Source organism: Staurois parvus, unplaced genomic scaffold, assembly GCF_062004578.1.
Source record: "Staurois parvus isolate SC_StPar_1 unplaced genomic scaffold, SC_StPar_1.0 ptg000270l, whole genome shotgun sequence".
NCBI classification, from domain to species: Eukaryota; Metazoa; Chordata; class Amphibia; order Anura; family Ranidae; genus Staurois; species Staurois parvus.
In genome coordinates this window covers 2,699,684-2,714,852 of record NW_028318066.1, presented here as the reverse complement: position 1 = coordinate 2,714,852, position 15,169 = coordinate 2,699,684, and the positions used below count along the sequence as shown (strand labels likewise).

Genomic DNA, 15,169 nt, shown 5'->3' with positions numbered 1-15,169 from the left:
TCTTAAAGGTTCAGTATAACTCCAGTTGGAGCTCCATTTTACAAGACCACAATATTTTAATAAATAACATTACTGTTTATTGTCGTTTTTTTACTCCTGTAAGCCCAAATAAATGTATTTTCCTCAAGCTCCCAATGCCTAAAACATGTTAGGATGACAGCACTCTGTAGTGCAATAAAGAATGCTGGAAAAATATAAATGTCTTTGTACCTGAGGGTAATAAAAAAGGTCAACGAGCTCAACAAGCTGCTCAGGTTAAAGCGTATCCATTCATTGTCTACAGGTTGCAACTTTTAGCATTTCCTGCCACCAGTTCATGAGTTCCTAAGCCTGTTCATGAATTTGGAGACTTTTTCTTGCACAGAGCTTTGGTTATCATTAATCTTATCTGTATATGTTGACAGAATTGACCAAATGCTTGAAGCAGCGTCAAGAAGCTCTGGCAAAGAAGCTGAGAGGTCATTATATTCCACAGTGTGATGAAAAGGGCAATTACAAGCCACGGCAATGTCATGGCAGCACTGGGCACTGCTGGTGTGTTAAGGCAATGGGTGAAGAGATTGCTGGTACTAAAACTCCACCTGGACAAGCACAAGTTACATGTGAAAGGCATGGTAAGACTCCATTCTAGGCCACGGAACACATCAGAAAAATATCTACACCTGAAATAATAGAAAGTTTATACTGTTCTTATTAGGCATATACAGTATATGAAAATAGTATTATATTTTTTTTTACATATATTTTAATTTTATTTTATGATTAAAATGGAATAAATCAAATATTAAAAATCAACATTACCAACCGCATGACAGGACTCTTTTAGAACACATGTACACAGACTCACAAAGCAGTACAATTTGTGTGGCACTTTGACTCACTCACATTTGGGCTGAGCATCTTTGTTAGTTTTTACAGGTAGTTTTTAAATGTTTGTAAGGTGTTTCTGAGCATTTTTGAATTAGTGTTTTTTATTTTAATTTTTTGATAATAAAATGTTAGTAACTAGAGGGATTAAAAATGGTAACACATGTGGTTTTGTGCACTTTTTTGTGCTTTCAGGTGTATTTATTAAAGTTTATGCTTGAAGCTTGTACTTTTCCAAGCTACAAGCAACAGTACACTTTATGGCACAATTGAAAACCAAGAGATTTTGATGTTGAGCATTTTGGCGCTACAAGCTACAAAACGGTCCGATGTGAAGGAGGCCTTTAGACAGCTCCAGTTCGCCATCAGCTCCCTCCAAGCTGTATATTGACTTTCATGTAAAAGTGATATGAGCAGCTCTACAACTGACTATCACTTTTACAGGAATTGCAAAGGAGCCCTCCTCCTGCCACCCACTTATCAGTGGATATTAAAGGATAAGGTCACCTTTCTGACAAAAATAATAAATGCACATTTTTTTGAAAGGTAAAAAAATGTGAATTTATTATTTTTGTCTGCAGGAGCCTGGAAAGCATTGCATCAGTAATCAGTTCATCCCTGATGCCATGCAGGTCTACTACAGACCTGTCAGAATATCTGCTTGCTGTATGGGATGTACGGTCAAGCAGATATTCTGAAGCTTAAATGTACTACCATGGTGCTCCACAGCATTGTGGTAGTTAATTGAAAACTACAAGCCGACAGCCGCTAAAACTGCCAGGACTTGTAGGCACTCATTCACAGAACTCTGTGAATGAGAGATGCTGCCTTGAGGGTGGAGCCTTGCACGGCCATGCTTTTTAAATCTGACAGATAGTACAGGGAGAAGTTTCCCTTTACTGTCGGGGGAGGGGGGGGGTAGGCACGGCTGCAGCTATGGGAACATGTTATATGTTCCACCCTAAAAATGGGTGGAACATGTAACATGTTCCCAAAGGTGAATTTATCCTTTAAAAAAAGAATTACGATTTTAAAATTACGCAGACATTTCAGAGGGTTTAGATACACCTTAATACATTTTCACAGCAGTAAAGCAATGTACTTACTACACTGCTACTGTTTCTGGACGTTTAAACACTTTTGATTGTGTTCTCTGTAATCTCTAGTGTTTCCTGTGTCTTTTCCATATGTTGACAGACTTGCCAAAATGCTTGAAAAAACGCCAGGAAGCTCTGGGAGAAGATGAGAAAGTGATAGGTCGTTTTGTTCCTAACTGTGATGAAAAGGGCGAGTACCAACCACAGCAGTGTAATGGCAGCACCGGGTACTGCTGGTGTGTTAATGCAATTGGTGAAGAGATTGCTGGAACAAAAACTCCACCTGGACAAACACCGGCTACATGTGAAAAACACGGTAAGTGACTCAATTCTACAACTTATCTGCATATCCCTCTCATAAATATACTTATTTACATAATCATATTAATTGACTCTGGAGAGGTTGATGGTGAGTGATGACTTTGATAAGCACGATGTTGCCCTGCAAGCATGATCAAATTTATACTTCTTTCTACCATAGGCCAAGTTGTTGTGCTACCACCCACCTATCCATATGGTCTCTCTTAGAATCACAAGAGCAGATCAGATCACGTGTACTCTCATATTACTGATGGTCTATCTGAGAACATACTTCTATCGCCAATTACATAAAACACACACAATACTACTAATAGCCCTCACGCTTGCAATCTTTACTTTAGGTCACATGTAGGAGCTCGGGAGCAGCTATTTTTTCTATTAGCTTAAATTATACTGGGAAGTGGTTAATCTGGGATGCTGATATGCGCCATATTGATTTGAGCAAAAGCGTGCATTGTAATGATATATCCATTGCAGGAGAACTGTAGACTTTTTAACATTTTTTTTCTAGTTTCAAATATGAAAGACACCGACCTAATGTAAATGTCATGGATATGGATTATGAAGTCTTGGAAAGTGTAATGTATGTGTATAATATCCCACTAAGCAAGAATTTTGAAGGGCAGAATCTATTTTTTACTTTTCAGCATTAGTTCAACTGGTTTATGCCAAAATACATGCTTTGTATATTTGTTGCACATATTGACAGATTTGACAAAATGCTTAACCTAAATCAAATAGAACACCTCTGGGATATCATGTTTTGGTCCATTCAATGCTGTTAGGTTGCACCTCAGACCTTGGGAGCTCAGTGATACCCTGGTCCAGATCTGGGAGGAAATACCCCAGGACACCATCTGTTGTCTCATTAGGATCATGCCCTGACATTGTCAGGCATGCATACAAGCACGTGGGGGCCATACATACTGCTTAGTACCATTTTGAGTTGCTGCAATGAAATTTCAGCAAAATGGACTAGCCTGCTGCATCATTTTTTCACTTTGATTTTCAGGATTTCTTTGAATGCAGTCCTCTGTAGGTTGATAATTTTGATTTCCATCAAACGATGGGGTATCCTTACATTCCTAACACATTACCCTGCCCATATCAGTATTCAGCATGGTATTTTTCTCTATTGAGATCTGATGTGTTTTCAAACTGTTCCTTTAATTTTTTTTGGAGCAATGTATATGTATATATATTTATATACAGTATCTCACAGAAGTGAGTAAACCCCTCACATTTTTGTAAATATTTTATTGTCTTTTCATGTGACAACACTGAAGGTATGTCACTTTGCTACAATGTAAAGTAGTGAGTGTACAGCTTGTATAACAGTGTAAATTCGCTGTCCCCTCAGAATAACTCAACACACAACCATTAATGTCTAAACCGCTGGCAACAAAAGTGAGTACACCCCTAACTGAAAATGTCCAAATTGGGCCCAAAGTGTCAATATTTTGTGTGACCACCATTATTTTCCAGAACTGCCTTAACACACTTGGGCATGGAGTTCACCAGAGCTTCACAGGTTGCCACTGGAGTCCTCTTCCACTCCTCCATGACGATATCATGGAGCTGGTGGATGTTAGAGACATTGCGCTCCTACACCATCCGTTTGAGGACACCCCACAGATGCTCAATAGGGTTTAGGTCTGGAGACATGCTTGGCCAGTCCATCACCCTACCCTCAGCTTCTTTAGCAAGACAGTGGTTGTCTTGGTGGTGTGTTTGGGGTCGTTATCATGTTGGAATACTGCCCTGTGGCCCAGTCTCCGAAGGGAGGGGATCATGCTCTGCTTCAGTATGTCATAGTACATGTTTGCATTCATGGTTCCCTCAATGAACTGTAGCTCCCCAGTGCCGGCAGCATTCATGCAGCCCCAGACCATGACACTCCCACCACCATGCTTGACTGTAGGCAAGACACACTTGTCTTTGTACTCCTCACCTGGTTGCCATCACACACGCTTGGCACCATCTGAACCAACTAAATTTATCTTGGTCTCATCAGGGGAGGGAAAATGGCTAATTGGGCCCAATTTGTACATTTTCACTTAGGGGTGTACTCACTTTTGTTGCCAGCGGTTTAGACATTAATGGCTGTGTTGAGATATTTTGAGGGGACAGCAAATTTACACTGTTATACAAGCTGTACACTCACTACTTTACATTTTAGCAAAGTGTCATTTCTTCAGTGTTGTCCCATGAAAAGATATAATAAAATATTTACAAAAATGTGAGGAGTGGGCTCACTTCTGTAAGATACTGTGTGTGTGTATATATACAGTATATATATATATATATATATATATATATATATATATATATATCTTTGCTGATCTTCTTGTAGCCTTCACCTTTCTTGTGTAAAGAAATTATTTTCTTTCTCAGGCCTTGTGACATATATATGCTATATTATATTATATTTTAGTTATTAAAATTGAAGTAAAGTGGTTCTAAAGGCTGAAGGTTTTTTTTATCTTCATGCATTCTATGTATCAAAGTGAAAAATCTTTAGTGTGCAGCAGTCCCCTCAGCCCTCCTAGTACTTACCTGAGCTCGATCTTGGTCCAGTGGTGTGCACGGGATCTCTCCTTGGTCTCTCCTTCCTCACTGGCTGAGACACAGCAGTGGGAGCTATTGGCTCCAACTGTTATCAAGTCACAGCCAGTGAGGAGGACGGAGCAGAGGGTGGGGTCGAGCCACACTCTGCTGTGTCTTATGGACACAGAGAGCCGGGCTTGGGATTGAGCACTCACCAGTGCCCCCATAGCAAGCGGCTTGCTATGGGCACTTCTCAGGGGGAAGGAGCCAGAATCACCTACGGGGGAACCCAAGAAGAGGAGGATCAACGCTGCTCTGTGCAAAACCACTACACACACAGCAGGTGAGTATAACATGTTTGTTATTTTAAATAAATAAAAAACTAGCATTTAGTATCACTTTGAATCAAATATATTTTCAACAATTCCAACCTCATGCTGCCTCAGCTAACTCAGTTGACACTCAGACATCCTTCCTTCTGGTCTCTGTTAACCTCTCTGGTGGTATTCCCGAGTGTAGCTCAGGGTAAACGTTCAGTACCAAAAGCTGTACCCCCGAGCTACACTCGGGAATACCCTGCAGCGTTGCTCCGGGATCCCTGTTTCACTTACCTTGTCCTGCGCTCCCACGATGTCCCCCCTGCAGCATCCCCGGCCATCTCCCCCAGCCGATGCCAGCATCCGTCTTCCGGGTTACGTTCCCTGCAAGCTTCGGGACGTACGGGACGTATGGGGGACGTAACCGACGGGAAATTCCAAAATTTTAAAAGTGACATTCACTCAATACACTAAAATCACATAGTAAAACATTACTGTATCAAAGCATTTCACATACATTTTGTCCCTAGTGCTTTGTCCTGTGCCCTGCCTGCATTTTTACTGTTCTTTCTGCCTGGAAACTGAGAAATGTCCATGTCGTCCAAAAAGTGTCCCTTTAGGTCAAAAGTGGTTTTAGACCAGCTAGAGAACAGCGATAGTAAATTAGAACCACTTGCAGAATTGAGTGATAATGAATCGTGGGGAAATTCATCATCAGACACTGAAAACGATTTTGCGACTACGCTCAGTGATGTGTGAACTTGGCGCTATATTTCAAATTTCAGTGTTTTTGGTTTGATTACATTATTGAATTAAATGTATTATTATTATATTATTATTTTTTATGATTATTTATTATATTATAATTTATGATTTTGTGTTTCAAATTTTATCATACCCAGGATGTTTACTAGACTCTTGTTTTCGGACAGATTTCAGCGAGTTATTCCTAAAAATTACAGGCCTACACTTTAAAAACGACATATTTCCATGCAAAAAAATGTACCGCTTTGAGCACAGGAATATAGACATAATCAGACTGCTAGGGAGGTTAATAGACACACCTGTTAGAGATTATTCTTCATTTATATGTATGCAGCAACAGCCCTAAAGAAGGGGGAACCTTTGTTCTCACGCAACACGCTGGCTTGTTAAACTTGTGATTCCTAATAAACGCCTTCAAATCACCTTCCAGTTTGCACTCACTAGACTCTGGGCGTTCCCTTTTATCTACTCCTAGTAAACCTCATGACATGACTTTCTTAAAACACATGTACTCTTAAAACACATGTACACAGACTCACAAACCGTACCATCTCTAGTAGTTTTTACAGGCCTTTTTTAGTGTTTGTAAAGGTGTTTCTGAATGTTTTTGCTTGAGTGTCTTTTAGCCAATAAAAAGATAGTAACTAGAGGAAGAAAAATGTGCAATACATGCATTTTTTGCACGCTTTTGTGTGTTTTCAGGCGTGTTCATTAAAGTCTATTGAAGCCAAAAATGCTTGAAGCTTGAACTTTTTCAAAGTTACAGTTTTAAATCTTGACATTTTGATATCTCCTGAACTCAATATTATCTTTTATAGTTTACCAAAAAAGTGAGTTTTATAATGTGTTTTTGTGCACTAAAATTCATATAAGCGTATTTTTCCTTGAAAATTTGTGTTTGATTTGGCTGTGCAAATATTTTGTGCTATGGAAAATTCCCACAACAACCATTTCATTCTCCAGGGCCTCTGTTTTCAGAATATATATAATGTTTTGGGGTCATAAGTAATTTCCTGGCAAAAAATTCTGATTCTAATATATATGTGAAAAATGCTAAAACTGAAAGTGGCTAATTTGAATCAGTGCTTATTAAAAAAAAGAATTAACTTTTGAAAATTGCACAGGCAGTACAGAGTGTTTAAATACACCTTAATACATTACCAAAGCAGAAAAGCAGTGTACTTTTTACACTGCTTTTGTTTCTGGACAATTAAACACCTATGAGTATGTTCCCTGTAATCTCTGGTCTTTCCTGTATATATTGACAGACTTGCCAAAATGCTTGAAGGAGCTTCAGGAAGGATTAGGAGTAGATGAGAAAGTGACAGGTCGTTTTGTTTCTCGGTGTGATGAAAAGGGCGATTACCAACCACAGCAGTGCCATGGCAGCACCGGGTACTGCTGGTGTGTTAACGCAATTGGAGAAGAGATTGCTGGAACAAAAACTCCACCTGGACAAACACCGGCTACATGTAAAAAACAAGGTAAGACTCAGTTCTACAGCCTCTCTGCTTCTCCCTCTCATAAATTAGACACAGCTAAAAGGAAAGAAGTTGTATCACTCAAGTGTGTCAGATGGCTGGAAAGCCCCTTATAAATGTTCTTTAACCACTTGACCTCCAGAGGTTTTACCCCCCTTAATGACCAGGCCTCTTTTTGCTACTTGGCGCTGCACTAATTCAACTGATAATTGCGCGGTCATGCAATGCTGAACCCAAACGAAATGTACTTCCTTTTTTCACACAAATAGAGCTTTCTTTCGGTGGTATTTGATCACCTGTGTGCTTTTTATTTTTCACGCTATGAACAAAAAAGACCAAAAATTTTGAAGAAAAACAATATTTTTTACTTTCAGCTATAAAAAATATATAGTAAACTCAAAGTTATAAATTTAGGCTAAAATGTATTCTGCTAAATGCTTTAGGTAAAAAAAATCCCAATAAGTGTATATTGATTGCTTTGTGTGAAGGTTATAGTGTCTACAAACTATGGTATAGATACTGCAATTTACATTTACATTTTTTTCTATACAGCACTGCACTAGTTTAATGGACAATTGCGCGGTCATGCAATACGGTACATAAATGAAATTTACATCCTTTTTTCCCACAAATTGAGCTTTCTTTCAGTGGTATTTGATCACCTGTGCATTTTTTATTTTTTTCGCTATAAAAAAAAAATTCTGACAATTTTGAGAAAAAAAAAATATTTTGGACTTTTTGGACATGTCCAGTAAAAAATGTAAAAATCAAATTTAGTCATAAATTTCTGACAAAATGTATTCTGCGACATGTCTTTGCTTAAAAAAATCCCAATATGTGTAAATTAATTGGTTTACGTGAAAGTTATAGCGTCTACAAATGGCGGGAAAGATACTGGGATTTTTTTTTTACTATACTAATAATGGTGGCAATCAGCAACTTATGGTGGTGATCAGAGATTTATGACAGTGATCAGCGACTTATGGCGGGACTGCGGGACTGTGGCGGACATTTTGACACTGGGGGGGAACTGACTTGGGGTCACTGACATCCCCAGTGACACCAATACAGTGATCAGTGCAAAAATAAAAACACTGACACTGTACTAATGGCACTGGAGAGGAAGGGGTTAACTTTTATTAGGTAAAGAAAGGGTTAACTGTGCGAGGGGAGTGTTTTACTAGTGGGTGGGGGGTGTGTACTTCACAGGAACACACTGATCCCGAGAGACAAAGTCTTCTCTCAGGTTCAGCGTGCTCTGAATTGACAGATAGCACGGCTGCATTGTTTACATTGCAGCTCTGCTATCTGTCAGTGATTACTTGTAATCGCTGACACCCAGCAGGAAATGACACCCGCTGCCACGGTCGGCAGTACGGGTAGGGTGGGCACGCGCCTCGCGCATGCCCCCAACCTGTTTTGCACAGCAACGTTAAAAGACGGAGCTGAGCGCACAGGTGCCGCCCTGCCACAGTAAAAACACTGCAGCGGGTTTGCTAGCGGTTAAAAGAAAAAAAGTTGTTGACCTGGGATAGACCTGCAAAAGACTCCTTTAAAATGAGAGAATAAACAGATAGTTTGCCCTAAAGTGCAAGTGGGTGTCTACATAGCCTCAGACAGCTTTGTAGGGTTGCCACCTTGTCCCTTTAAACGAAAACACAGATTAAATCCACAGGTTCTGACGCTAATTTAATGCTGATAAGGCATTAAGTGAGTTTAATTACCACCTTAATCAGCCACAGGACCTGTGTAATTAATATGTTTTCAGTTTTAAAGGGATGAGATGGCAACCCTGCAGCTTTATCAACTTCAAAATCCAGTCCTGCTTGTAGAACTAGTGCAAACGGGCTTCTGAAATTAGTGTAGGTAAATGCAGGCTAAAATTGTATAGGTATTTCATAGAAACAAAGTTCTACCTGTAAAGCAGTCATTTTATACTGAGAAGAGCAATGCAAGATGAGAGTCCCAGGAGAACCACCCCACTCAGAGGGGGTTTTCTACTCCCTGACTGCCACTCAACATAAATGAGGGGGTGTTGACTTAATTGGGAATCATGGAAAAACAGTTCATATGAATTCTACAATTTTTTCACACCTTCAGATGATCTATTCCTGGATGTACAGTGCTGTTTTCTAGTCCCCAGATTGGTCATTTAAAATGGTGTTTGGGATTGATTCAAGCCAGGATTAAAGAAGAACTATAGTTTTCCTGTGTTTTTTCTTTTTCAATATGCACATGAAAAAGGTCAGCTTAATGTATAAGTGTGACGGAAGCATAGGCAGGACAGAACGCACACGGAGGATGATAAACACACAAAGTTTTATTGAAATAGGGGAGACACTCAATCAGGGTAGGAAGGTAGCATCCGGGTACCCAAAAAGGGGGAAGAGAGGGGAGGAGCCCAAAACAGTTGTAATCCAGCCCACGATAGGGCGACTTGGGTAGCGATGGTCTGAGCAAGTATTAATCCAAGCAGGCAGTTCCGGCAAGTGTAATAGGGAGGTTCAATGGGCCAACCCTGGCAGGAAAGGTATGCGTGTTCAATGGGGCAGTCCAGACAAGGCAAGAAGGGAATTCAACGGGCAGTCCGGGCAGGGGAAAATAGGAGCATTCAATGGGGCAGTCCAAGCAAGGTAATAGGGGGATTCCCGGGCAGCCCAGGCAGGGAAAATAGGAGCATTCAGTGGAGGCAGCCCAGACAAGATAATAGGGGGATTCAACGGGCAGTCCAGGCAGGGACAATATGGAGATCCAATGGGAGTAGTTCAGACAGGAGGATATGAGCACTCACAGTTGAGGCAGGAGTAACCTCTGGCACACAGCGGATAGCAGGCAGGAGTATCCTTGGGCACACAGCGGACAGCAGGCACCTCTAGCCCCCCTGGGATCAGCAGAGTACTCAGCGGGGTCTGGGCTGTGGGGGTCTGGCCTCAGCTCAGTCCTCCCAACAGCTACTCTCGGCGACATGCAGGGGACCAACAACCTCCCGGGTCCCGCTCCTCTTATGCCAGAGTGGGACGCTTCCTGGTTGCCCTGGCAACGAGGCACGCCCCCCCACACTCTGGCCATGCTCAGAGAGTGCGGCCTTTGTCTCCAGCAGGCACAGAGCGGGGGAAGCCCCGGGCCCACGCTGCGCCCACCGGGGGGGCACGCAGGGACACCCCGGTGGCCTGCACGTGAGGAATCCCCATTCAGGCCCAGTTTTGTGTCCGACTCCTTAGTGGCTTCTCCTAGAAGAGGTGCTAACCCCACCACAGGGGGCTTTTCCTTCCATCCAGCACAGCCTTTGATGTAGGCTTGTGCAGTTAAGTTAGGAATCTGCAAGGGGAAGGGATGGGGGAGGATCAAAGGGGAGCGAGGGGGAGCTGCTGCTGCCACCTGTGACTGAGAAGAGGGGGGAGGAAGGAGAGCAGGCGAGGGTGGAGACTGTGACAATAAGACCTTTTGTAATATATGTTTCAAACCCTTGTTTGTGCATACATTTTGTAAAGAAAAAAAAAAGAAAAAAAATATTATATATATATATGTAAAGGAAATAAGTACAGTATTTGATCCCCTGCTGATTTTGAATGTTTGCCCACTCACAAAGAAATGATCAGTCTAAAAATCGAATGGTAGGTGTATTGTAACACTGAGAGACAAAATAACAACAAAACATTTAAAAAATGCATGTGTAACAAATTATGCACTGATTTGCATGTTTATGAGGGAAATAAGTATTTGATCCCCTATCATTCAGCAGTATTTCTGGCTACCAGGTGTCTTTCATACAGATAACAAGCTGAGATTAGAAGCAGTCTCTTAAAAGGAGTGCTGCTAATCTCATTTTGTTACCTGTATAAAAGACACCTGTCCACAGGAGCAATCAAACAATCAGATTTTGTTTTATCCAGCTGTATTTACTCAGTGTAACTTATAACATCCAAGTGAAAGTTATGACATCAACATGTCAGAAAAGAAAATTCAAAAACGTGTGTGTATATGTGTATGTGTGTATACTGTATATATATATATATATATATATATATATATATACAGTCAGGTCCATAAATATTTGGACATCGACACAATTCTAACATTTTTGGCTCTATACACCACCACAATGGATTTGAAATGAAACAAACAAGATGTGCTTTAACTGCAGACTGTCAGCTTTAATTTGAGGGTATTTACATCCAAATCAGATGAATGGTGTAGGAATTACAACAGTTTGCATATGTGCCTCCCACTTATTAAGGGACCAAAAGTAATGGGACAATTGGCTTCTCAGCTGTTCCACGGCCAGGTGTGTATTATTCCCTCATTATCCCAATTACAATGAGCAGATAAAAGGTCCAGAGTTAATTTCAAGTGTGCTATTTGCATTTGGAATCTGTTGCTGTCAACTCTCAAGATGATATCCAAAGAGCTGTCACTATCAGTGAAGCAAGCCATCATTAGGCTGAAAAAACAAAACAAACCCATCAGAGAGATAGCAAAAACATCTACTGTGGCCAAAACAACTGTTTGGAACATTCTTAAAAAGAAGGAACGCACCGGTGAGCTTAGCAACACCAAAAGACCCGGAAGACCACGGAAAACAACTGTGGTGGATGACCGAAGAATTCTTTCCCTGGTGAAGAAAACACCCTTCACAACAGTTAGCCAGATCTAAAACACTCTCCAGGAGGTAGGTGTATGTGTGTCAAAGTCAACAATCAAGAGAAGACTTCACCAGAGTGAATACAGAGGGTTCACCACAAGATGTAAACCATTGGTGAGCCTCAAAAACACAAAAATAGGAAGGACAGATTACAGTTTGCCAAATGACATCTAAAAAAGCCTTCACAGTTCTGGAACAACATCCTATGGACAGATGAGACCAAGATCAACTTGTACCAGAGTGATGGGAAGAGAAGAGTATGGAGAAGGAAAGGAACTGCTCATGATCCTAAGCATACCACCTCATCAGTGAAGCATGGTGGTGGTAGTGTCATGGCGTGGGCATGTATGGCTGCCAATGGAACTGGTTCTCTTGTATTTATTGATGATGTGACTGCTGACAAAAGCAGCAGGATGAATTCTGAAGTGTTTCGGGCAATATTATCTGCTCATATTCAGCCAAATGCTTCAGAACTCATTGGACGCCGCTTCACAGTGCAGATGGACAATGACCCAAAGCATACAGCAAAAGCAACCAAAGAGTTTTTTAAGGGAAAGAAGTGGAATGTTATGCAATGGCCAAGTCAATCACCTGACCTAAATCCGCTTGAGCATGCATTTCACTTGCTGAAGACAAAACTGAAGGGAAAATGCCCCAAGAACAAGCAGGAACTGAAGACAGTTGCAGTAGAGGCCTGGCAGAGCATCACCAGGGATGAAACCCAGCGTCTGGTGATGTCTATGCCTTCCAGACTTCAGGCTGTAATTGACTGCAAAGGATTTGCAAACAAGTATTAAAAAGTGAAAGTTTAAGACTTCCGGTTCCGGCGCCGCATGTAGCAGGGGCGGTATCCCGCGGCTCCGGCATACCCCGGCATATAACGCCCGCTTCCTGCACCGGAGAGCCTCAGCATTAGGCACGAAGGTGCCCCCTGTTGACCCGCTACTCGATCCCCATGGATCGGTACCTGAAACCGGCGGCACCCGGCCACGATCCCGCCGCGATTCCTGGGAGGGATGTCTCTCCCTCTCCTGCAGCCAAGATGGCCGCCGAACACGCTGCTGAGGGCGGCTGCAGCAGTGGCACCACAGGTCCCAGGGCGGACAGCAGTAATGTGGAGATGGACACACAGCCAGGGACAGACCATGGATCAGGTAGGAGGGAACCACAACCTCCCCATACCCCCGCACTGGGGCATGCAGGCACCTGTAGTCCTACAGATCAGCAGGGCTATGAAAAAATTGCACAAGCCGTTGCCTCTCTATTATTGCCTACCATTACACAGGCTGTGGATAGGGCTGTGACCCAAGGCATAGAACAACTTAGAAGGGATCTCGGCGAAAACGTAAAGCGCATTTCAGATGTAGAACACCGCCTCTCTGATTTGGAGGATGAATTTCAAGCTATGCAGGCAGGAGTTACACAATCTAAACGTGAGCAACAAAGTATTCTGGACAAACTGGATGACTTAGAAAATCGGTCACGTAGAAACAATTTACGCGTAGTGGGTCTCCCAGAATCCTATAATTCGGGCTTGCTAGCTGAAATCTGCTCTAAACGTATACCTGCTGCACTAGGCATACTGACACCATGCCAGGTCGAAAGGGCTCACCGCCTAGGCGCACCTTCCAATGATAGACGTACGCCACGCTCAATAATTGTCAAATATCTCAATTACGCGGACCGGCTTGCTATACTAAATTCATTCCGTAATTCACGTTCCCTACAGCTGGATGGGCATAAGCTTTTACTTTTTGCAGATTATTCCCAAGAAGTTTCCCGCAAAAGAAAAGCGTTTCAATCAATTTGCGCCATACTGTTTCAAAAGGGGGTCAAATTCACTCTGGCATATCCTGCCACACTACGCTTCACCACGCCCACAGGGGAACCCAAATCGTACACACACCCAGAGGAAGCCCTTTTGTTCCTGCAGAATTTAACCGACAACCTGGGCCCTCGACAAATACAGCAGTCACCACGTGACCCCGGTCCGAGAGACCAACGCAGTCCTCGAAAAGAGCCGCCTAAGCGCCAACGCATCAACTTCTCACCGGCAAAGCATAGGCCGCCTTAATTCCCGCTGATAATTTTCCCTACAGGTTCACGTTTTAGCGGTTATTGATTCATGTAATGGTACTCCTCTGTCTTATTTTGTGGCTACCTACATGCTCCGTTCTGTTTAGATACACCTAAGGTTCTTTGGCTCGTTTTTATATCCGCTCACAATGTTATGGCGCATTTACTTTTCTCCTTGACTGCTGTGCCGATGTTGAGCACGGGCTGCATCTCACCCACAGGTGCTGCCGAACCGCACAATAATTTGGGGCCTCCCTTCTCTTCCCGTTTGCTGATAGACAAGGCTGCCCTTCGGTGCAGGTTTTACATCTTACCTCCTCCGGTAACGCAGGTTAAGGAGCAAAGATATCATGCGGAATAATGTGAAGTCCATGAAACTTATGCTGTTTGTTAATGTTTTGTCTGTATTTGACCCCTGTTGGGTCATTCTGACAGATGTTTTTTCCCCTTCCCCCTCCTCTTTCTGTCGCTTTTCCCATTTCACTATCCACATACCCGGAGACCCCATGCTGTGCCAACCTTTAGCAATGCAACGAGCGATCGGGAATCTTAGAAAGGAACACGTTGAGTTACCACCTTACAGAGCTCCTATTTCATTGCTGAACACCCCTTGGCCTATATTCGCATGCTTCATGTAGTATCATGGAATGTAAAGGGTTTGAGATCACCCCATAAACGTATGGCCATTCTACGCCATCTCAAACGCTTGAAAGCGGATATTGCGTTTCTCCAAGAAACTCATTTAAGCCAATCAGATTTTTCGCGCATGAAAAAACTATGGGTCGGTCAGGTACTGGGCTCACCTACAAACAACCGCAAGGCGGGGGTGCTTATCCTCATACATAAACGCCTCACCCCAGACATTAGATCGCTAGTTACGGATGAGGAGGGGCGGTACGTTGCTGTACACATTAACTTGGATTCCTCTCCTCTAGTCTTAGCCAACGTTTATGCACCAAATTCTGCACCTAAACCGTTCTTCCAAGATTTGTCCTCAAAACTGTCACATTTTACGCACCTTCCACTGGTGTTAGGAGGAGACTTCAACCAATGTAT

General features: G+C 42.4%; 1 protein-coding gene across 1 annotated transcript in view; it reads left to right on the top strand.

The window, feature by feature from the left end:
- The window catches only part of LOC149459183 (uncharacterized), a 262,257-nt gene that overhangs the window by 16,076 nt on the left and 231,012 nt on the right, over positions 1 to 15,169 (top strand). Inside the window, exons 5-7 of the mRNA XM_089681550.1 lie at positions 405 to 614; positions 2,065 to 2,280; positions 7,183 to 7,398. Of these exons, the coding sequence (XP_089537676.1) occupies positions 405 to 614; positions 2,065 to 2,280; positions 7,183 to 7,398 (642 nt within the window). The remainder of the gene's footprint in view (positions 1 to 404; positions 615 to 2,064; positions 2,281 to 7,182; positions 7,399 to 15,169) is intronic.